This window comes from Plutella xylostella, chromosome 6 (assembly GCF_932276165.1).
Source record: "Plutella xylostella chromosome 6, ilPluXylo3.1, whole genome shotgun sequence".
NCBI classification, from domain to species: Eukaryota; Metazoa; Arthropoda; class Insecta; order Lepidoptera; family Plutellidae; genus Plutella; species Plutella xylostella.
Window position 1 is genome coordinate 11,370,494 of NC_063986.1, and position 23,389 is coordinate 11,393,882.

At 39.5% G+C, this 23,389-nt stretch overlaps 2 protein-coding genes across 4 annotated transcripts in view; both read right to left on the reverse strand.

Moving 5' to 3' along the window:
• Positions 1 to 9,254, reverse strand: LOC105387852 (SPARC). Its single transcript, XM_011558639.3, has 9 exons — positions 9,143 to 9,254; positions 4,782 to 4,855; positions 4,470 to 4,556; positions 4,062 to 4,209; positions 3,552 to 3,667; positions 2,913 to 3,059; positions 979 to 1,181; positions 454 to 601; positions 1 to 68 (listed from the first exon to the last, which is right to left on the reverse strand). Exons 2-9 carry the CDS (start codon positions 4,842 to 4,844, stop codon positions 18 to 20), a joined length of 963 nt encoding a protein of 320 aa, XP_011556941.3. The 5' UTR covers positions 4,845 to 4,855; positions 9,143 to 9,254; the 3' UTR covers positions 1 to 17.
• Positions 9,255 to 9,730: 476 nt separating this feature from the next.
• LOC105387874 (ras GTPase-activating protein-binding protein 2) overlaps positions 9,731 to 23,389 on the reverse strand; it is a 33,694-nt gene continuing 20,035 nt past the window's right edge. For all 3 annotated transcript variants that reach the window (XM_048621934.1, XM_048621935.1, XM_048621933.1), the window contains exons 10-11: positions 15,144 to 15,279; positions 9,731 to 14,091 (exon numbers count right to left, since the gene is read on the reverse strand). In XM_048621934.1, coding sequence (XP_048477891.1) covers positions 15,145 to 15,279 — 135 coding nt within the window. In that variant the 3' untranslated portion in view covers positions 9,731 to 14,091; position 15,144. The remainder of the gene's footprint in view (positions 14,092 to 15,143; positions 15,280 to 23,389) is intronic.

Genomic DNA, 23,389 nt, shown 5'->3' on the forward strand with positions numbered 1-23,389 from the left:
TACAAAACGATTCATCTTCAAGAGTCATCTTCTTCTGTGAACTCATCACAGCGGTCTTCTAGTTCATTCTGTAACATGAGAAAAACATATTTATACTTTAGTTATGTCCGTTTTGAGTCCGTTAACCAAAACTTAACGGAAACTTAACGGTTCAACTTTAGTTGCATTTAAAAAAACATAGATGGCGCTAGCAGTTTTTGTGGGATATATTATAAATAGTAAAACCATGTAAAACTATAAAGTCAGTATAGTGATCGAAACCATAGGTACTTTATCGTATGTAGAATGTATAAGGAAAATTACAAAACAGCTAGGATACTCAATCTGAAAGTGTCCAATAACAATACTGGATGTTACGAAATGGGCAATGACAGAGTGACCCGAAAGGGGTAGGTAAGTAAGTAACCCTTTTTTTGAGTACCCTGTATAATATTTTCTGGTGGTGATGGTTACCTCGTCCAGCTCGAGGCACTTGCCCCACTCGGCGAGGCGGATGCGGTGGTCGTCGTCAGCGTCGCAGCGGTCCAGGAAGGGCGCGATGCAGTGCTCGAGGGACATGAGTGGCGCGCGGATAGGGAACAACTCGTGGCGGGACACGAATCTGTACAGAATATTTATTATTTTTTGTACAATATAATACCTGATTAGATAAGAACCAGCAGCTAAGTTTACCCTATTGGAATTCGTTGATGAAATGGCATGTAAAGTAAAAATGCAAACTGCAGGAATAGGCATAAGGCATAATGTGGATCTTTCAACAAGGGCTTTCACAGTTCATCTTCAAACATTCTTATTTCAGCATTCACTTTATTTCGTTCTAGTAAATCATTGAGCTTCTGTAGAACTACTTACCTAGCTAGATAGAATTATAGTCGCGCCTTTAGAACTTATACAGCTTAAACATAACTAACAATGTATCGCAAACACAATCATGATGATATTCAGTATATAGGTACTAGCATAGCTAGCTATACCGACCTGTCATTATCATGAGCGTCCAAATCACACCACTTCCAGATGGCGGCGTTAGTCCAGCGTCTTGTCAGGTTGCTCTCGGCCTCCCTCTCCATCTTCAGGTAGTGCGGGTTGAGCTCGTGCCGCTCCGCCATGTCGCGCATGATGTTGAACAGCCAGTCGCGCATGCGCCGCGGGAAGTCCGACATCTCGCTTTCGGAGCATTCCTAGGGGAGAATGGGTGGGTAGAGAAGGGTTCGGGGATTGGCGTGGTTGAAAGTGAACACGCGATTGCAATCTGGGATATGTAATGCATTTAGGGTTTCGTTTTTCCCGACCTTTTTCTGTTCCCGGGAAACGGGAATTATTTTGAAGATTTCCCGGGAATTCCCGGGAAACGGGAATTTATTTTAAATGCTTGCTTTTGCTATTTTCGGGTATTAAAAGTTTATAAAATAGTCTATTAAAACTCTTACAATTAAATCAAATATACTTTTATCACTCGTATAGGTAGAAAAAAGCAACAGTCAGATAAATTAACAAGCAAAATTACATATTATTATAATGATTTGTTTTACATGCCAAATCATTTGTTTTTCTAAATTGTAAATTAAACAATAACAAAGGTATTATAATTAACAGTTTGAAAATAATATTATTTATTTAATTTTTATTTAAACACTTTATTGTATACAATATACATAGGTATAACAGTAAAAAAAAATGGAGAGAATTAAACTAGACTAGTATACAAGGGCGGACTTATCGCCTCAACGCGATCTCTTCCAGTCAACCCTATGTTTTGTTATGACATATAAAATTAAAATAGAAAATTAATTACACTTGAGGTAATGTTTTAGATTTTTTTTTAACTCATTCAACGATTTATCGCTCAACCTACTTCTTATTTTGGTTTTTTCTATGCGTTAGTAATTTTATAAAAAATACACGCGGGCATAAAACGGGGACGTAAAAAAAAATGACAGGTGTCACACTAGTGTTAGCTTTTACATACTGTTTGGTCACATATGTAAAAGCCGATCAATTGTTTGGTTTTAGGTAGGTGGATATATTTGGTTTTAGATATGAGGACCAACAGATAAATAAAGATGAAAATATTGAATCAGGAAGAGGTGAAACAAAGTGATGTAGATGAGTCATTTATCTTTGCAATGCAGCTGCGCGAAAACAATAACACGTATGATTTTCCAATAATTTACAACAAAACCGAGTTTCTGATCGTAGACGACAAACCTGCCGATATTTTTTTTGGTTTAAGGTAGGAGAAACAGATAGATAAAGACGAAAATATAGCATAAAATCGATTAAAAATCAAACTCGGGAATTCCCGGGAATGCTATTTTTTTCCCGGTTTCGGGAATGACAAATTTCCCGGGAATTCCCGGGAACGGGAATTCCCGGGAAAGCGGGAACGAAACCCTAAATGCATTACAAATAATAGCACTTAGCAAGTATCGTTATACTAGTAAAGCTATTCTAAGTTGTAGATTCGGCTTTGTTCGTTCCTGATCCCGTGCAATGGTAAGGCCTCTACACACCAAAGCCGCTGACCCGGCGGCATAGCCCGGCGGCCTAGTGCCGGCGGGTTAACATAGTACAAAATGAAGCATGATTGTACAAAATGAGGCCGGCGGGTTGAGCCGGCGGCCAGAGCCGCCGGGTCAGCGGCCTGAGCCGCCGGGTCAGCGGCTTTGGTGTGTAGAGGCCTGTAGGTACCTGTATCAAATACTCGTAGGGCGGCATTCAGGTATTATACGGCAGAGAAATCTGACCCCTCTCAGAAGAATTGTTACTATGAGAGGGGGTGGAGGGGGGGTAGGTTTTTCTACACATGACCGTACCATCACCCTGAACCTTAAATATTCTGCTCCTATCACAACTTTTTATCTGAGGCAGCCTATATCCACATGCATGCATCCATCCAGCTCAAGTCTCACCGGCATCTCGCGGCAGACGCCGTAGTACTCGATCTGCACGTGGTGGTACTGCGGGCCGCGGCACAGCTCCGACCCCTCCAGGCACTCGCAGCGCTGCCGGTACACCTCGCAGTCTGACGACCACGTCTCGTTGTGGTTGGTGCACACCTGCGGAGGAAGCGGGTTGTTCAAACACGGGTAAAGAAACTTTGATGGTAGGCAAAACAACAAAAACTAACTTTTGAATCGGTAGTAAAACTAGAGTTTCTAAAACATTTTTAAAGCTGAACAAATTGGTCTGAAAATTGAGAAGACAGTTTGTTAAAAAGGCCGCAAGCCAAATCTGTAAAGCTGCGTACAGACCGGCCCAACGAACGCCCAACGATGGATATTTATCATATTATAATACAGGGCAGATTGCAGCAACGAAGGTCAACGAAACCCGTTCGTTGGCGTTCGTTTGGCCGGTCTGTACGCAACTTATAACGAACCCAAATGTCAGCAAACCGATGAAACGTCTCCTTCCTACTTGTCTCCGTTGTGAAAGGAATGGCCAGTCAGATTAGCGTCTATCGCTAACTGTCCAGGATGCGTGATAAGTGATGTTGATGTGCAGTCTCCGTTGATGCACTTGCACCTCATTGTGATCAGTGAACCTACCTTGCGGCGGTGGTCGGTCTCGGTGGGGCACTCCTTGATGCAGTTGCACACGGCCTCGCCCTGCTCGTCGATCTCGCACACGCGCCCCGCGCTGCAGTGCACGCGCAGGCACGGGTCTGAGGGAGATCAGAACAAGTTATAGCACAAATCCTGCCATGTAGTAAGGGGCAGAGAAACATGACCCCCCTCAGAAGCATTGTTACTATGAGAGGAGGGTCAGGTTTCTCTGCACGTGACCGTACATCAGTCACATCATAAGTTACAGCCGTGGAAGTAAAATATACAAACTTAATTATTACTTCCATGGTTACAACAATGTTACAGCACGAAGAGCGCTGGCCATACCAGTTATAGTCTATTTGAATCATCACAAGGCTGTTTGCCCCGCACGCTGTCATACGAGTACGTATGACAGAGTACGAAATACGAATATGATCGCGATTACATATAAGGTAAGTACCTACCTACACGAAATGATATAACTTGTTAAATTATGGACGAAATCCTCACCATCATAGATCTCGTTAGCGTGTTCCCGGTCGGCCTCGGCGGAGTCGTCGTGCGTCTTCTGGTGCTCGAGGAAGCGCCGCTCGTCCTCCAGCTCCGACGCCGACAGGATTACCGGGTCAGACGAGGCGTCGGGCAGGGAAGAGTCCAGCTGGAGAGGTAATGGTTGGGTGAGACTTGAGAGTAATGAAGATGCATAGGTAGATGTTGCGTCACGTGGACCTTCTATGCAATGTGTTGCAATATAGGTACATATGTATTAAAAAGTTCTGGAACGTCAAAAATAGATGGCCCATGTCACATCGGAACCATCGGAAGTAAAACTTTGCTTTCATGATGCCGAATCCCATAATTGTTAATGTTAGTAGCAAGGCTAATAACTAGTATTATCTATGTAAATGGTAAAGTTACCTCGTTGGCGTTGTCATCTCCGACCTGCACAGGGGGCGCCACGGTCGTGGTGGTCTTGCGCAGCCGCCTGTGACGCTTGCGGTGTTTCTATATGAATAACAGTTTATTATAGTTAAGTACATTTTAAAGCTTTAATTTAAATAGGTGTAACTATTTAACTTTACTTAAAATTTAGAGACGATCAAACAATGAAGCTGTTGAAGAAACAGCTTGATAAATTTAAGATTTTCTTAGAGCAAACTTAGCTAGTATGCTAAGGTTTAGATACCGTCTATCGAATATCGGAGTTTCTTAACGTAATCCTTCATTTACCTCAGCATCAACAGTGCAGATGGCGGCCACCAAAAGGGCCAGCAGCAGAACACGACCCTTCATCGTGAAGCCTCCTGTCAACAAGTAATATCATTTTGAGACTGATCAAATAATGTCCAAGAGTAGGTACAGGGTGTAAAGGTGCTGCAACGGTTTTTTTTATAACAGTATCTATATGGTCAAACTGATGAATTTTTACCAATGTACTTGTAGATAAACCTTCTAAAATGATTCGCTTTTTTGACTTTGGTCAGTAGAACATAAATGTTTTAATTTATTGGGAGCATGCATCATAATTATGCCACATTATATGTACAGTGCTCCAAAATTGATAATGCGCATAGAAATCTTTGACAGATCGGTTGTTTTCGATGATGTGACACATGATATTGACTCTTATTTCTTTCGAACAAGGTGCAAAATGAAAGTGTTTTTTTAAGGCTCTTACGATTTAATGATTCGGGTGTGAAGATCTGCATGTGCATTATTAATTTTGGACAAGTGTACCTACCTACCTATCTTAAATCTTATGTAAGTAGTTAAGTACTTTTAGATTAATTTATTCCACATCATTATTTAGGTTCCTATCGCACTATGCAATCTGCTGACCTACTCCCGCTGACTAAATCCAGGCACGTTTTATGTCGTCGTTGTGTAAACCGCGGTTCACACGTGCGGAGCTCCAGAGTTCACACTGGTTCACAGCTATTTCTGAACGTGTGCTATAACATAACCAAAAGCCTGGTCTAAACCGCACAAGTTAAAACCCTGATAAAGACGAGGAATCAAATAAAATACGAGCATGGCACTTTTAGAATTTAATATATCACCTCTATCTTCGTCAAGACTTATACATACACCGAGCTATACTAGAAACTACCTAGGTCGGTTCGGTTTCGGAACCATATTCTAGCCACTAAGTACGATACGTATGTATGGCCGTATGTATTCACTGTAAAGTACTTACCTGCTACTCCTGCTACCTATATGTATACATGCATGCGGCTCATAGGCATCATTTTTCATAATTTAAGTTCAATGACTTCAAACAATCCTAAATTTAATGCTTACCTATACCTTAGCTTCATGCGTACCGATTAAGTAATAACATTGTAACTAATGCCAAATTTACATATATTCAGCCAAACTAGCAAGATGAAGTCACATACGAAATGTTTACAAAATGTATCCTTTTAGGTTTTAAATACTGCTATACTTAGAGTAGAGGAATGACCTCTGACTCTGCATCTTGTATCGTGAACTCATGTTTTCGCAGTAACTTGATATGGCATCTGTCCGGTCCGTGTGCATCTGCCGGCTCACTTCCACGGGATGACTTCATCCCGACTGCTATAACTATCATCATCAATTCCAGTAGATATACAGTATTTACCTACATGGAGAATGATGTCAGAAGTTAAGAAGTGTACTTACAACTCAGTAAAAGTACCTACCTAGTAGTAAAAATAAACCTTTGAAACCGGTCCGATCCAAATACCTAACTAAATAATATTTCAACTTCATTTCAACGGTAACGTACCTATCTACTGCAGCAGTCCTACCCTTACGCTAATCTTCGTTTCCAAAGCGATTATATCGTGTCAATGTCGCACATTGATTGTTTCTAATCTAAATCTCGCTGGTAATCGTAACAATCTATTTGTTCTATTGACGCATAGTAATAAAAGACTAGAGGGTCCATCCATATACAAAGCATTACTGGCAAAAGCCGTACTTACGTACGTACGACCGTATCCGGTCGGGATACTGTGTAGGTAGGGTCGTAGTAGGTAGACAGGTAAATACTAAATTTTATATTTAGGTAACATACCTTACCTACATCATAACAAACCAATTAAAATTAATAAATCAAAGAAAGAAGATGCATCAAATAGCTTTTAAATTGATTGAGTGTCGCAACGATACATCTATTTGTTTGTATTGACCCAAATATGGTGGCGTTTCAGTTATTCAGGACGACCCTAATTGGCTTGCAAGTAACATATTGGGATCGCATAGGTACCTAGGTACCTACTATTCTTGTAAATATATTACTGCATGTCATAACAATAGTTAATAGGTTTAACAGAGATGGTTGACCATAACCGCTACGATCAGTTGGTGGTGCCAATTGTATTCTGCTGAACGGCAATTATCTAGATACTTATAATCATGAGTTTTAAGTATCTTACTTAACTAAAGTTAAGCACTTCATATGTATAGTTTTTTAAAACATTTAGGTGCCTATTATTTTTATTTTAGCTTAGCAATGTTTAAATGATCTAATATGATCATAATTAAGAAATCTTACATTATTCATTTGTTAAACATAAGTACCTACTTAAGTACATACGTCTTTATCTGAAACATTTCAAAAGCTTAGGATTTGACAAGGTTTTATTATTAACAATAACTATATACGTTCTTAGGTAACGAGACTTATTTTTATTAAATATCCCGATAACCTTTGCTGTGGTCGCGATTACGATAGTAGAACTAGGCCGCTCGTAGAAACCAAAAACTGAAACTTTACGACGGACGTTAACGTTTTAAACTACGTCTAACACGGTTACTACGACACGAGGCGAGCTGTTGATGTGTTGAGATCTATTATAAGTACGCAGTGTAATGAAGATGGAGTCATATTTACAAGGTACATTGACATTACCCCCGGTTATAGCATTGATGTACCTAGGTATAAATCTAAGTAGGTACTTGGTTATATGCAGGTTACCTACCTAACTTGTGATAACTACAACTTACAGCGAATGCTTTAGTGACAAGTTTCAGTAACTGAAATATCTAAATCACCCTAGGTATGAAAGCTTCACAAACTTCCGGCAAGCTTTAGCAGTTAGGTAGGTACTTTACCTTAGATATTTTTTGCCTTAAAATACTTAAGTAACTATTCTTATTCTATTCTAGGAACAAGTAGGATCTACATTATCCGGTATATTGTTGCAAAATAACACATTTCGCAAACTAGTATCCTTACACAGTACATAAATAACAGAACACTCATACATCGGGACGGAAGCTGCTTTATCGCCAACACTATGTCAGCGCCGTATCTGCGCGTGACCCTAAAACGTTGATAAAAACTGTGAAAAAACGACCGCTACTGTGTTTATCTGCGTTCTTTTATATTTATGTCACTTATTATTAAATCGCATTATTCATTTTAGCGGGTAGGTAGCGCAGGATCTAGGTCGACTTGAAGAAGCATCGGAAGCTCACGAATCAGTGCTAAACGCTAGAGCTTTTGAAACCAATGATTTGATTGCCTAGATTTCGTACTCGGCAGCAGACCAAATAGATAGTTAGGGTGGAAATAATCCTGTGTGGGAATTCATAAGAAAGCATTGAGACCAATTTCAACCTTTGTAATATCTACTGAAGTAATCTAGAAAACCGTTACAGCCATAATATTCTTATACAGAGTGTCCTATATTTTTTTTACCATGTTTTAGAATAATTTATCGAAAACTATCAAATATACTCTCTTTCATCCAAAGGTTGTCTGGTAGAGATTGCTATAAGCAATAAGGCCGCCTTTTTGTACTGTTGTTATTTTTAAGTTTTATTTTGTATTGATTCTGTTTTTTTGGTGCAAATAAAGAGGATTGTATTGTATTGTGTATACCTAGTAGGTACCCTACTTACTTAATTAGTTACATTAAAACGAATTTCAGTCGATCGCTATAGTTTTAGTGGTTATTGTATGTATGGGAATCTGGGTACTCACATGTTAATAAGTACTTGTGGTCTAATCGGTGCACCCTGTATAGTGCCTGCATTAAAGTGTGAGACGATCGAAGAAGGACCATAACCTTATGTTAGGGGGACGTAGTTCTTTTGTTATTTTTTGACAATGGAATTTTGCACGTCTAAGATTCAACATAATGCCTACCTATAATTTATTAGGTAAGTACTGAAGTATAAGAATATTTACGTAAGGAGGGTAAAACTTATATTAAATAAAGGGGTGGTAGAAATGAAAGTTACCATAAAAGCGCCAATACAATAAATTTACTGTTGGAGCTTTCGAACGGAACGCAAAAAATAATACTGCAAAGGGACCTTGTTTGTCCGGAACTGGTTTAGGGTTTAGACAAAAAAGTTTGCTTAGAGGTCGGTAGAACTTCACTAAAAGTCCTGCAAAAGTTACGCATTAGAGGAATAATAATTGCAACGGAAGTTCAGAACCAACTACTTAGATATTATTTCAGTGCATATTAGAATATCAATCTAATCATCTACCTTCCCTTTTCATAAATTATATAAAAAAAAGTTTCCTATATAGGTACCCAATGGAAAAAACAAGCTCAAAACAGAGAACAGAGAGAAAATTGAACACTTACCAAGAGTCTCGTTCCCTCCGGCAGTCAGAGGATCACTGGCACTCCGTGTCTCGCCTGCACGACGCGAGATGCGGCTGATTCGGTGCCGACAAGAATCACAACACGATGTGACGGGTCAGTCGATCGGCAGACGCGAATTAGAGCTCGGTCAAGCGGGTGTGTTGTTTTAATTATCAGAAGTTTGTTCGTCGGGATGATTTTACCGACAGCGCTTCTTGCTAGCGTTATAAGTTTAACTTATGAAAGTGTTTTTTTGTCGTTAGCCAAGCTATTTAACGAGATTTAATATAAATCTGTACAGATTTTGATCTGTTCAGAGTTAGAATTGTGGATTAAAACAAAAAGATAGCTAAGTAGGTTGTTGTTCGCCGTGATTGCTACTTTTTATCTAGAAATTCTCATGCGAACACATACTTGTATATGTTTATCAACAGTTTTTTCTTCTTCCTACATAAGTCAATAGGTGAAACTTTTATAACTACCTATATCAGTTTTAAATGTGCAACTACCTAGTACTTACCTATCTGATACCTCTACCTTATACAAAATGAAGCTTACTGTTAGGAATGATAAATAAAACGCTCAAAGTGTTACAAAAAGTATCTCTATTACCGAGGGCAGTTCATCTCACTGTCGCCGCTACCCATACAGACACACGCACTCACAGCAGACACGGTACGGTGATACATTTTGCGTCTCACGCGATACACTATGTGTCACAAGCGATACAGTGTGTTTCACACGCGATACACCGAGTATCACAAAGCGGGTGTGTATGTGCGTGTGTCTATATGCAACTGTCGCGGCGGCGACGCACCGCTGGTGTCACCACGCAAGACAATTTCAAAATAATATGTTCACTAACTTGAGACCCCACGAAATACAATTAAACACTATTTTTAACAAAATGGGATTCGTAAAAAAACAATGGTGTCTAAAGTTAGTTCACAAACAATACCGAATTGATAGGAATGGGTAGGCGATTTGTCAATTGTATTCAAATTATTACAATCTTTATGACTGTCTCTATTAGCTGTGTGTTTTGTATCTATTACCGTTTTAAATGATCAAAGAAAAAAACACAATTAGACAAATCGCCCGAAAACAGAGTGGTCCGGCCATTCTGGGACCGACATCGCTTTGTTGGCATCCAAACAGGGCGTTACAACCTTATTGTACAAAATGGCTACCATGAAAATAACAAAATGGCGCTGTATGATAAACTGATTCTTTGACAAGTAGGTACCTATAATATTATGGGTTAATTTTGGTGAATTAAAATTTATAACTTGTAAAATGATGACTTTCAATGTAACACCCTGTATGTTAAATAACATTTTACCTAGTGTGGCAGTGACGCGCTAAGTCTGCATTAGTAGCCAGTTTATTTATACAGAAGCAGTCTTGTTCAGGAAGGTTCACCGTACATGTAACATATTTGCGGACATTTTTTTGTGAACAAATACTTTCTTGAGCCGAAATTAATACTTTTATTAACTGTTACTATTGCAAACGCCGCAATTTTACATAAATACACTATACTATAAAACACGATGTCCGTCCATAGTTTAGGGAAACTATTATGAGTTGGAAGTATTATATACAAAAAATAAGTACATGAAATTTAGCTCAACAAATCGTTGCAATGAAAACAAAATTTGTTTTTTTTTTTGTAATTTAGCCTTCAAAACTGGTCACTGCCAACTTATTCTCGTATCTATTAAATTAACCATTGTAAGAAATACCTACACATAAAATTAGTATTTCAGTGTCTGCAGTTGTATGTATGTGGGTTGACAAAGTGAAACATGTGGTTATACAAGGTACAAGCTACTCTTGATAGCTTAGCACAGCAATGACTTAGGGTCTTAGGGTCTGTTAGACATATTCGATATTCGTTACCTTAGGTAGCACGTAGTGTCACACGGTTACGCGTGCTGAGCGACGCGACGAAAGAAGTACAAATACCGTTTCCCATATCCATATCGAATATCGCGTATGTCTAGAAAGGCCTTTAAAATAATATAAAAGTATATTTTATAAATTGAGGACATTATTTTTCGTAGCTATTTATAGAACTATACATTTATTTGAAAATGGTCGGTAGTTGGCGCTTGTAGCTGTCACACACTGCCTCGCTCTAACTTCGCTGCTATTGAGCTTTGTAAGAGTGAGACAAGTATAGAGTGTCAGCTTCGCCTTGAACAACCACCGACAATAATAACTATTTACTTTATCAACTGTCATCTATTTTTGAATATAATATTTACGTAATATCGTGCAGCTCATAAGAAGTTAACTTGACGAACTTATTTATCTCTGCCCTTTAAGGAGACAAGTTAAAGTGCTTATAAGCAAATTTACAAAAGTACATTAAATCCCAAATAGCCTTTAAGATTCTAGAACTATAGCAAGTTAGTATATTAATAATAGTAATTATTATATTATTGAAGTTTAATTTCTCTACGTAAAAGAATTAACCAGAACGTATTTACAACATAAATTTATTATCACGGCTATCGGCGAGGCTAAATCATAATAATGATGACAAATCTGTAGCTAAATTAGGACTCGGTTAGAAATTTTATAAAAGCATCGACCATTTTTGTAAATGGAAGCCGTCGCCTCAACCCGAATGTAGAATACTTTTACCAATTATACAAAAATGATTAAATGACAATGATATTTACTATTTTGAGAACAGGGTATTTACACTGTTGATGTTACTCCTGAACCCCATCATTATATCACTAGTGTAGACTACTTATTACAAGTAAGATGTGGATATTCAAGAGCAACACGGTTGATGGTATAATGTTCACATTTACAGGGTAAAACTAAAAGCAGATGAATAATTTGGACAAAAATAAATAAATACATTGTTGAAAATATAATGTATATTGTGAGTGGAGAAGTATATGCTAAGTTATACAAAATAAAATATACAAAACAGATACAAAATCACAAAACCGTCATGATCAAATGTTTGCCGGCGCCGGGCGGGCCTGTGGGCCTCATTGGCTAATGTTCTATAAATCTGACAGGCGCTGTCACTTCTTGCAATCGTGATTGGTTCACTCGCCATTCATTAAAAGGCTCCTGTCAGACTTATAACGATATTGGTCAATAAGGCCCCCGGTCAACTTGCCGTAAGGTTTACTAAACAAAATACCTGGGTTTAAATCTCAGCAAAATTTACGACAAGTTCTTCTCGAAATAACTCAACAGTATTGAGTTATCGATCTAAATTAAACGTATCTGTGTAAGGCTGCCCACACTGCTGCGTCTCCGTGTATTGTCGACACACAGCAGGTTGCGCACACCCTAAGGATCCAACTCCCAATTATTAACAAACAAAAAGTGTATTCCCAAATGAAAATCGACGAAATACATACAAAGGTAAACTATACATAATGAATGTTTACACACGAATCGTATCCGTGGCGAGTGATCCTGTCCTGTGAATATTATTATTATGTTTTAAACTGAACCGCTTCTAGACGAGATCGCTTCAACTAGAATATGAATACTTGGCTACGCTAAAATTAACTAGACACAACTAGGGTCACAGGATAGGATCTTCATCGCATAACTAACGAACTAACCCGAAGTTAAGGAACCGAACTTATCATTCGCACGCACAGTATAAAAAACAACCATCGAGAGGAGAGACAGAGTAACTGCGTAGCGGACCAATCAGCTACGTTTTACTAGCGTAGACCAGTCTAACAGTTACGATGACTAATGAAAACGTTGTAGTTTGAAAACAGCTGGTTAAAGCGATAATCGTCACTATAGTGTTAATCTTTACTGTTGTAACGGTCATAGTCCGCTACTCATTTACTTTTCACCCCGAAATCACACTAGAGTTCAGTCCTAAGCCTTCGACAAGTCTAGCACAAATAAAGGGGCGTGACGTCAGAAACGCTCCAACCAATCAGAGCACAGGAAGCGGCAGTGGCCACGTTGCCGCGTCAGCCCGTACAAATGCTGTTAACGTCTTTTGTGACGCCTTAAAAATATATTTTGAGCAGTTTTTTCACTGATATACAAAAAAAGTGGATGATTGATGATGAAGATGATAAAAAAGGATGGATTAATGGTGGCGTATAAAAATGGTGGTGTTGATCAGTGAAAAAACTGTCGGTCGTAGTTCAGTAGACATGTCCATAGAGCGAGTGGTAAGTTTTGGAGTGTCAGAGGCGCGTGCGGCGGCCGTGTTAATCACATTTTGTTCAGAAGTGCTAAATTAATTTACTGATAAATTAAATATTGGATTATCGGAAAATTGGTGATCATGCTCGCAAAAATTAAAATCACCTGATATCCCTACAGTTATCAATTTATTATAAACAATATAAGCTTGATCCGCACGCGCTCTAAACGCAAATAATTATTTAATTTACTATCTAACTACTTAAACCAAATTATTAGACGATGTGAAGCGAAATGCAAAGCGTGTTAATTACAAAGGAGAATGGAATAATGTGATCTGTTACACAACTTGGATATTAGCAACACGTTGAACCGACTGAATCTACACATGAGAAACTGAGTTCAGTAATAAGTACATAAGATCCAGGTTCGTATAAACAGATCGTGAGCACAATTCGCAATAGACGCGAGAAAGACTTAGCTCTACGCGTTACACTAACCGACCAATCACAGCGCTTCCCGCAGCCAAGCTTTGCTCCAACGTTGGGTCCAACAGAGCGACTACCAGAGTGCATTATAAATAGCCAACGTTTGGCAAACACTGCGGGGAGCGCTGTGTACGGAGAGACTATGCTAGCGCCGTCTAATATAAATAAAAATACGCAATAACGACTGTTTTTGCAATACAGATCTTGGGTGTATGGAGTAGAGGTCGTTATCGCGAGATGGCGGCAGTCGGCGGATGTTAAGAACTGTAACTTAATGTAAGGGGACCCGTAGCGCGATCAGACCACCTGTGGAAGAAATAATTTAGTTAGTATTTTATTTAACTCCCATGTAATACAATTAATACACTTGCAGCGGTAAGCGCGTTGGGTTGGTTGGTGCTAATTAGTGACTCATACGTGTAAGTATCACAGACTTCTGATGTCTTATTAGTTATTGTGTCGTGTAGTGTGTAGTGCGGGGGCAGCATGTGCTCACACTAGCGGAGGTAGTGTGTAGTGCGGGGGCAGTATGTGCTCACACTAGCGGCGGTAGTGTGTAGTGCGGGGGCAGTATGTGCTCACACTAGCGGCGGTAGTGTGTAGTGCGGGGGCAGCATGTGCTCACACTAGCGGCGGTAGTGTGTAGTGCGGGGGCAGTATGTGCTCACACTAGCGGCGGTAGTGTGTAGTGCGGGGGCAGCATGTGCTCACACTAGCGGCGGTAGTGTGTAGTGCGGGGGCAGCATGTGCTCACACTAGCGGCGGTAGTGTGTAGTGCGGGGGCAGCATGTGCTCACACTAGCGGCGGTAGTGTGTAGTGCGGGGGCAGCATGTGCTCACACTAGCGGCGGTAGTGTGTAGTGCGGGGGCAGCATGTGCTCACACTAGCGGCGGTAGTGTGTAGTGCGGGGGCAGCATGTGCTCACACTAGCGGCGGTAGTGTGTAGTGCGGGGGCAGCATGTGCTCACACTAGCGGCGGTAGTGTGTAGTGCGGGGGCAGCATGTGCTCACACTAGCGGCGGTAGTGTGTAGTGCGGGGGCAGCATGTGCTCACACTAGCGGCGGTAGTGTGTAGTGCGGGGGCAGCATGTGCTAAACACTAAACCGCCTCCGGGCTGGCGTTGCCCGGACGAAGGACAATTTAAGGCGATGGGATATGCTCCCAGCCAATGCCAGCACCCTATGCAGTTGCGGAAGCCTCCAGACTACGTCACACCTTATAGAGTGTCCTAATGCCCCAAAGTGCAGTCAAGGAGACCTGATGAAGGCCAATGATCTCGCAATAAGAGTAGCAAAACACTGGAGGAAGTTAGCTTAGTGCATTTACACGATAGAAGAAGAAGAAGTATGTACTCACCCTAGCGGCGGTAGGGGCGCGGGAAGGGCGCGCGCGAGCCCGAGGGCGGGCGGCGGCGCGGCGCCTCCGCCCGGCGCTTCTTCTCCTCCACGTTCAGCTTCACGCCGTCGGGGCTGTTCTCCGGGAAGTACAGCGGCTGTGGACGGAAATGTACGGTTCAGTATAAGTTTTTAACACTTTAATTCATCATTGTTCCTTTAAAGGCACATGTCAAAAAAGTTACATAAATGGGGGGCTGTGAGTATTGCTCACACGGGGCCGAAGCGAGTCGAGCTACCATGCCTTATGTCGGCAGGAACTATACCTTGGCTTGTCAATATACGCGTGTCTAGTATATGTAGCAATACTCACAGCATAGTTGAGATGTAGTGTGGTAGTATCTGCAAATTGGCTAGTTGTTAGAATGAACTGCAACATACGCATATAGTGCTGCGCTAGCACTAATATAGGTATATAAGCACCGGACATATTTAATAAAAGACTTCTTTTACAACCAACATCAATCGATATTTTAATACGTTCCTGCGCACAACTTCTCACATGGCGACCCTGCCAGGCCGGCGCTGCCGGTAGCGGCGCCGGTCGGCCCACGAAGATGATCAACATCGGCCGACAGACCAGAACCAGCACACCAACACCAACACCTGCAGTACCAGTGCCAAGAATAAACACCAGCAGCACCAAGGCAACCAACCTCGGTGAATGACATGAAGAAAACATGTACAAGTGAGACCAGAAAAAACGAAGAAATACTGCGACCGGACGAGGAGTCAGGGTTATCCCGGCTCGAACAGGTCAGGGCTATCCCGGCCATCGAAGCGGACCAGGGTTATCCCGGCCAACTCAAGAAGATGACCAACCACGTGCGTCTTCGTGCAATCATCAGTGTCATCGTGCGTCACGTCCGCCCAGCCGTCATCATTATATTGTTACTGTGAGTCAAATTAATTAATTCAGGAAGGATTAGAATTATAGATTTTGATTTTGATAAAATATTTTTTAACAAGGGTTTAATCTGGCATTTAAGTAATTGTAATATCTAGTGTCACAAATCACGAGTAAATTTTTCTTCTAAAACATAACTATTTGAAATATTTGAATAGGTATTCTAAAAATAGCATACAAGTTAGGTATCGCTAATAAATATGTAAGTAATGCATTCAGAGTTGAATGACTGCAGAAAGTTTCTAGGTCAAGTTAGTAAAACCGACTACCTAATGACAATTGAATAGAGATTTTCAGTAAATGAATTAATAAGTAAATGATATTTTTTTGTTGTGAATTAGAAAGTTTTATGGATCGGTACATTGATAAAATATTGTATAATAAGGAGTTAAGGAGCTCAGATTGGAGGCCATTGCTTTAAATTGTAGCGGCTCTATTTTATATTATACAGGTGCACAAAATAGGTGGCCTGATATGCCAATAAGTAGGGTGACCATGCCCACAAAGTAGATTAAGGGTGTAGAGATACAGCCCTAGGAGAATTATGTTCTTGATCATAGTGTTTGGACTATCGTGCCCTCAGTGAAAGACATAATAATATTAATTAGTAGTAAGGCATTAGTGGGAATAGTATACAAGATTAGAATTAATGATTGAGGACAGAAAGGTTAAGGAGTTTTGACTAGCAATTGGTTTCATCACCCAAATGTTACGATAGTTCTCACTTCCCAGAGTTCAGAATGTCAGTAATCAGAGTGATGACTGAGAGCTACAGGATGCTCATTATGGGTTAAAAACCAAAAGTGTAAATGTGTATGAATGGGAAAAATGTACCGATACTGATACCACGATAGGAATGTTTAAGTAAATTGCGTTGAAATTGTAGTAGGTATTTCATTTTGTATTCAGATATTTTTTAAATTAACGTGACACTAGTTAGATAAGAACAATTTTCAAGTAAATAAATTAATTTGTGAAACTGAAATGTGAAATAATGACTATATTTAACAGTAATAATTAAATTGCGTAAATTCATAAATAGAATATATACAAGCCAAGGAAATGAATCACTCTGTATATGTCATGTCATATTAATATGTAACTAATGGTCATATAGGTACTTACGTACTTTATAATATGTTGTGTTGGGTTATTATTATGATAATAAAGAAGTTAAAAGGTATAAAAGTAAAATGTATTTTGGTTACACATATTTAGATGCGATTATATTTGTTTCAGAAATGTATCAGTAATTTATGAATTTTTTATCGAATTATAGGTGTTTTCAAAAATTTCATGTAGGTATAAATTGTGACATTTTATTTTACAGAAATTTTCATGTTCAGTTTCTATATTACATGTTCATTTTTTAGTTGTAAAATATGTGTGTGTGTAACTTGTTGTAACTATTTCATTCAAAATTAAATTTAAAGACAGGTAAATAGCAATTATCCAGGTCATTATTTTGTTCAAGAATTTGTTTATAGCCTACAGCCATCTAACACTAGGAAACTTGTCAGCATTTTACAATAGCTCAACCTTGCACTTTTATTTATAACAATGCATTTAGGTAGAGTAGAATATCACAATATTGTAATTGCAAGTACTATCATAAATTATAGGTTTGAAAAATAATTTCTTAAATTAAATTATTTTTCTTTCGCTACCCCGAGGGTGAAGGAAGTTAAAGGGGAGGTGTAGTGTGGTAGTATCTGCAAATTGGCTAGTTGTTAGAATGAACTGCAACATACGCATATAGTGCTGCGCTAGCATTAATATAGGTATATAAGCACCGGACATATTTAATAAAAGACTTCTTTTACAACCAACATCAATCGATATTTTAATACGTTCCTGCGCACAACTTCTCACAGAGACAGTCCTACGCGCTTACAGTGTAGTGTAGGTATAGATTAGTAAGTATCTACAGGGTGTTGCAAAAAGGGTATACTAAGCCGAAACCTACATGAGCAGCATGGTATATCTAAGCCTGAAACTGAAATCAGAATTTGAAAATTCGCGAAAAAAAATTTTCATTTTCCTTAGAAACTTTGTCGGTCACGTGACTTTTTACTATGGGAAAATAATTTTTTTTTTCGCGAATTTCCAAATTCTGATTTCAGATTCGGGCTTAGATATACCATGCTGCACATGTAGGTTTCGGCTTAGTATACCAATTTTGCAACACCCTGTATAGTTAAGTTAGGTATGATGATTACTCACTATAGCCTTAATAAATCAGTATCTTATTGGAGCTCATTGGTTTCACTCATCTCCCCGACTACGAACCCTACATGGCGACCTTGCCATATACGGGCGACACGGGCGTGCGCTATAAGTGATGGAGAACATTTAAAACGTGTGTAATAATTAATTAAGAATGGGCAATACAAAAGCGATTCCGGCAAGAGATCCAAATGGTGAAATAATAGCACAAGTGGGCTATCATAATGAAGTGCGCAATAATGTAATTGTGACGAACATCGGCATAATTTCTTGGTGTATGGTGACAATCATAATCATCGTCGTCTTGGTCGGAGCCATCATAACTGTCCGCTACTGCGTCAAGTGTTTCAACAAGAGAGTAGAACGAGGAATCGAAGCGGGCATGGTGCGGATGCATGCAGAGGATCCAGAAGTAGCGAGCCACCGCGGTCCGCGTCGCAGCAGAGCGGGCTCCGCGGGGACCGGCGGCTTCGTGATCGTCGCGCTCTACAGAATATAGCGAGTTTATAAAAGTGCGGTTGTCGAGTGCATGGGCAATACAGTGTTAGTGAAGTACAGTGACGAAATGAAGGACTGCGTATTTGAAAAAAAATGTATGGTAATCTAGATTAAGGGCTACTAGGTATGTTAAATTTAATCGTATATAAAATCATTTAAAGGGTTAGTTTAAAGGTCATAATTATTATAATGACATAAATATATAATTTTAATTTGAATGGCAGAAAATGTTAAAAATCTTTACGAAGAGCTACATAAAGTAAGACAGTACCTTATTAAAATAGGACCAGAAAGACGTAAAGGAAATATTTCGAAAGTAAAGTTAGAAGAGGCTGAGAATTTAGTTAAAAAATATGATATTTTTGTAGATCGTATAAGTAAGGTAATCCATTCATTATCTCAATCAGAAAGACAATTAATCCAAAAATATTGTGAAAAATTTAACTTTTTATATTTAGAAATTAAGGAGTTGTGTGGTACTACTCCCAGAAGTTCTGACTCAGGTAGTGATCAGTACGAGGAAATTCCCGTAACAATGGAGAAATTCGATTTGAAGGTCGCGTTGACCCTTTTGCCGGTGATGACCGATGAGAATTTAAAAGAATTAATAAATGGTATAGAATATTATGGCTCAATTTTGGACGAAAATTCTAAAACTAAATTGATTTCTTTTGTACTAAGTACTAGACTATCTAATATGGGCAAACTTAAACTTTCATCTTCCTACAGCACCATCGAAGAGTTGACAAGGGATATGCGCGTACAGTTATTGCCGAAAAAATCAGCTACTGCCATCCACACTAAGTTGCAGTACGCAAAACAAAATGATAAAACAATAGCTGATTTTGGCAAGGACCTCACCGAAATGTTTGTTGATCTCACGATCTCGCAGGCCGACGGAAACTCGGATAGTTATAACATATTACGGCCCTTAAACGAGAAAATAGCCATTAAAAGGTTTTCCGACGGCCTTCGAAACCGTAGGCTGAGCACCATTATAGCTGCGCGTGATTACAGCTCATTAAAGGATGCAGTGCAAGCGGCGCAAGAGGAGGAGACTTCTTCGTCTCTCGCGGGAGCTGCGGAGGTGATGGGCATGTATCGTCAACCTCGCAGGCAGCACTTCCCCCAGCGGGCCCACAGAGGACCGAGAGGCCAGCGCGGACCTCAACGTTATTTTAGAGGTAAGTCCTCTCAATATTATAGGAACCCCCCTGAAGGCAGACAGTGGGTTCCACAAATGTACCGAGGACGCAGCTTCCAAAGAGGCAGATTCAACGGGTTTCGAGGAAACTCGTCACGTGGCGCGGTGAACGTGTGCGCGCCGCAGAGCGAGCCGGCGCCGGACGACCCAAATATAGAGTCGCTGAATCATTTTTTTCGGACCTGAATACATAAATGTATGCAATAGTTTAAACAAAGTCCGACTTGATTTACACAACCATAACTGTGACTGGTTAGTCGACACCGGCGCATCCAAATCCGTAATTAGACAGAGTATGATTAATAGTTTACAGATTCCATTCCATAAGGAGAGGCTGTGTATAAACGGAATAGGCGGATCTACAACATCTGAGGGATATGTATATTTAAAATTAAATCATGGTAACAACAATTTTTGGCATAAATTCTATGTTTTTCAAACATTGCCGTGTAATACACAAGGAATTTTAGGTCAGGATTTTCTCAAAAAGCACCGAGCTATATTAGATTTTGAAATTAACTCGATTAAATTATATTCCGACAAGGACTGTTTAGTGTCATTACCAATGAACTATTTTAACCAGAACCAGCAATCTTACATTACTATACCAGCTCGAAGCGAAGTTATTCGATACTTAGATACCAGTATGGTGGAAGAGTGCGTGGTTAATTCACAAGAATTATGCCATGGTGTGTATGTGGCCAATACTATAGTCAAACCACAAAATAATAAGATACCAGTAAAAGTCATTAACATCAGGGATAGTGACGTCAACTTAAACTATTTCAATTTACACGTAACGAAATTATCTGATTATTATGTATGTCAGTTTTCTAAATCAAACATTAATTCAGACAGGGTAAAAAGATTGTTTTCGATGCTCAAATTAGATAACTTAAATACTGAAGAACAGAAGTCAATTGAAAATATATGCGCAAAATTTCCCGACGTTTTTTATCTTCCTGGCGACAAACTGACTACCACTTCATTGTATGAACAGTCAATAGATCTAAAACCCCACTATACACCTGTTTATGTAAAACCGTATAGGATTCCGGAAACTCAGAAAAAAGAAATCGATAGGCAAATTAAAGATATGCTGAACGACGGAATAATAGAGGAGACAAGGAGCGCGTGGTCTAGTCCGCTATTGCTTGTGCCGAAAAAAGTAGATAAATTAGGTATAAAAAAGTGGCGCGTAGTGATAGACTATCGCAAACTTAATAATCAAATTCAAGATGACAAGTTCCCGCTGCCTAATATTTCAGATATTTTGGATTCCTTATCGGGTGCGGTAGGTATATTTTAGCCACTGTGATCTTTACCAAGGATTTTACCAAATTAATTTAAATAAAGAAAGCAGACCGTACACCGCCTTCACAAGTAAAAAACAGTATCAAATGACAAGGTTACCTATGGGCCTGAAAACAAGCCCAAATGCTTTTTCTAGGATGATCACTGTCGCTATGTCAGGATTAAACTATGAACAGTGTTTGGTCTACCAAGATGACTTAGTGGTATACGGGCGTAATTTGGAATCCCACAACAAAAATTTAATGGACGTATTGTCTAGACTTCGTGAAGTTAATTTAAAATTAAATCCGGCAAAATGCACATTTTTAAAGAAAGAAATTTTATATCTTGGTCACGTGGTGTCTGAGAAAGGTATCTCCCCCGACCCGGAGAAAACTAAGGTTTTAGAAAATTATCCGCGACCCCTAAATTCTGACGAAGTAAAGCGTTTCGTAGCATTCGCCAACTACTACCGTAAGTTCATACCCAATTTTGCGGAAAGAGCGTATCATTTAAATAGGCTATCTTGTAAAAATGTACCCTTTGAGTGGACAAAACAGTGTGAAGATTCATTTCAAAATTTAAAATCAGCATTAATTAAACCACCAGTCTTGCAGTACCCAGATTTTTCAGAAAACAACGAATTTCTATTACAAACCGACGCTTCTGGCCAAGCCGTAGGGTCCGTCCTGTGCAACAAAGACGGCCGACCGGTAGCTTACGCGAGTAGGAGTTTAAATAAAGCCGAGAAAAATTATCCGGTAATTGAAAAAGAACTTTTGGCAATAGTATGGAGTGTAAAATATTTCAGACCCTATTTATTCGGAAGAAAATTTAAAATTCAAACGGACCACAGACCATTGGTATATTTATTCGGTATGCGAGACCCATCCAGTAGGCTATTAAAATTTAGGTTGCAACTAGAGGAATATAACTTTACCATCGAATACATAAAAGGCAGTAGTAATGCGGCGGCGAACGCCTTATCGCGAATTAGTATGACGTCAGAGGAATTGAAACAGTCGAATGAACATGTAGTGAACGTAATGACGAGAGGGCAGGCCAGAGCGCGGGCTGGCCAGCTAGTGCAAGATGCTTCCCCATCTTTGTCGGTCGATAATTGTCCTACAAACTCGAGGCCTGATCAACCAAGAGTAGTAGAAATAATTAAAAAACCGATAAATATGGTGGAATTACGTCTTATTAATAATAGGTCAATGAATAATTACGAAAATGACGGTTTAGTAAGCCTAAGGTCAAAATATTTTGTGTATGTACCCAGTAAATCGAGTATATGTATGAATGGCTCATCTCGATCATCAATAACGCGAGACGGATTGGTGAGAGATTTGTCCAAATTATGTCATACTTTAAAAGTAAACGAGCTCTATATAGTAAAAGATAATATGAATAAAGAATTTATAGCTGGGTTAATCAATGAGATAAAGGCGCAATCACAATGGTCCGGACCACGTATATGTGTATTGAGAGGTATTCAGAGAATAAATAATATAGACGATAGGCGCGTCATAATCAACGATTTTCACCTCTTGCCCTCGAGTGGCCACGTGGGCATTAGGCGAATGATAGGCAACGTTAAGAAGTTTTATTTTTGGCCTAGTATGGAAAAAGATGTCACAGAGTTTGTTTCAAAATGTGATAAATGTCAGAAACAAAAGTATAGCCTAAAAACAAAACAGCCTATGGAAATTACATCAACATCTAATTACGCGTTTGAAAAAGTCTATTTAGACATAGTAGGACCGCTTCCTAAGGACGCGAGCGGCTACTGTTACGTGCTTACGTTGCAATGCGAGCTATCTAAGTTCATAGAGGCGTATCCATTATACACAAAAGATGCAAATAGCGTAGCAAAAGCTTTCGTAGATAATTTTATTCTAAAATTTGGGATACCCCGGGAAATTGCTACGGACAGAGGAACCGAATTTTTATCGAATACAATGAAACAGGCATGTAGTCTCCTTAAAATTAATCAGCTGACGTCTACCGCTTACCACCACGAATCTATCGGCGCGCTGGAGAACACGCACAAGGCGATGGGCGCGTTCCTGCGGATCAG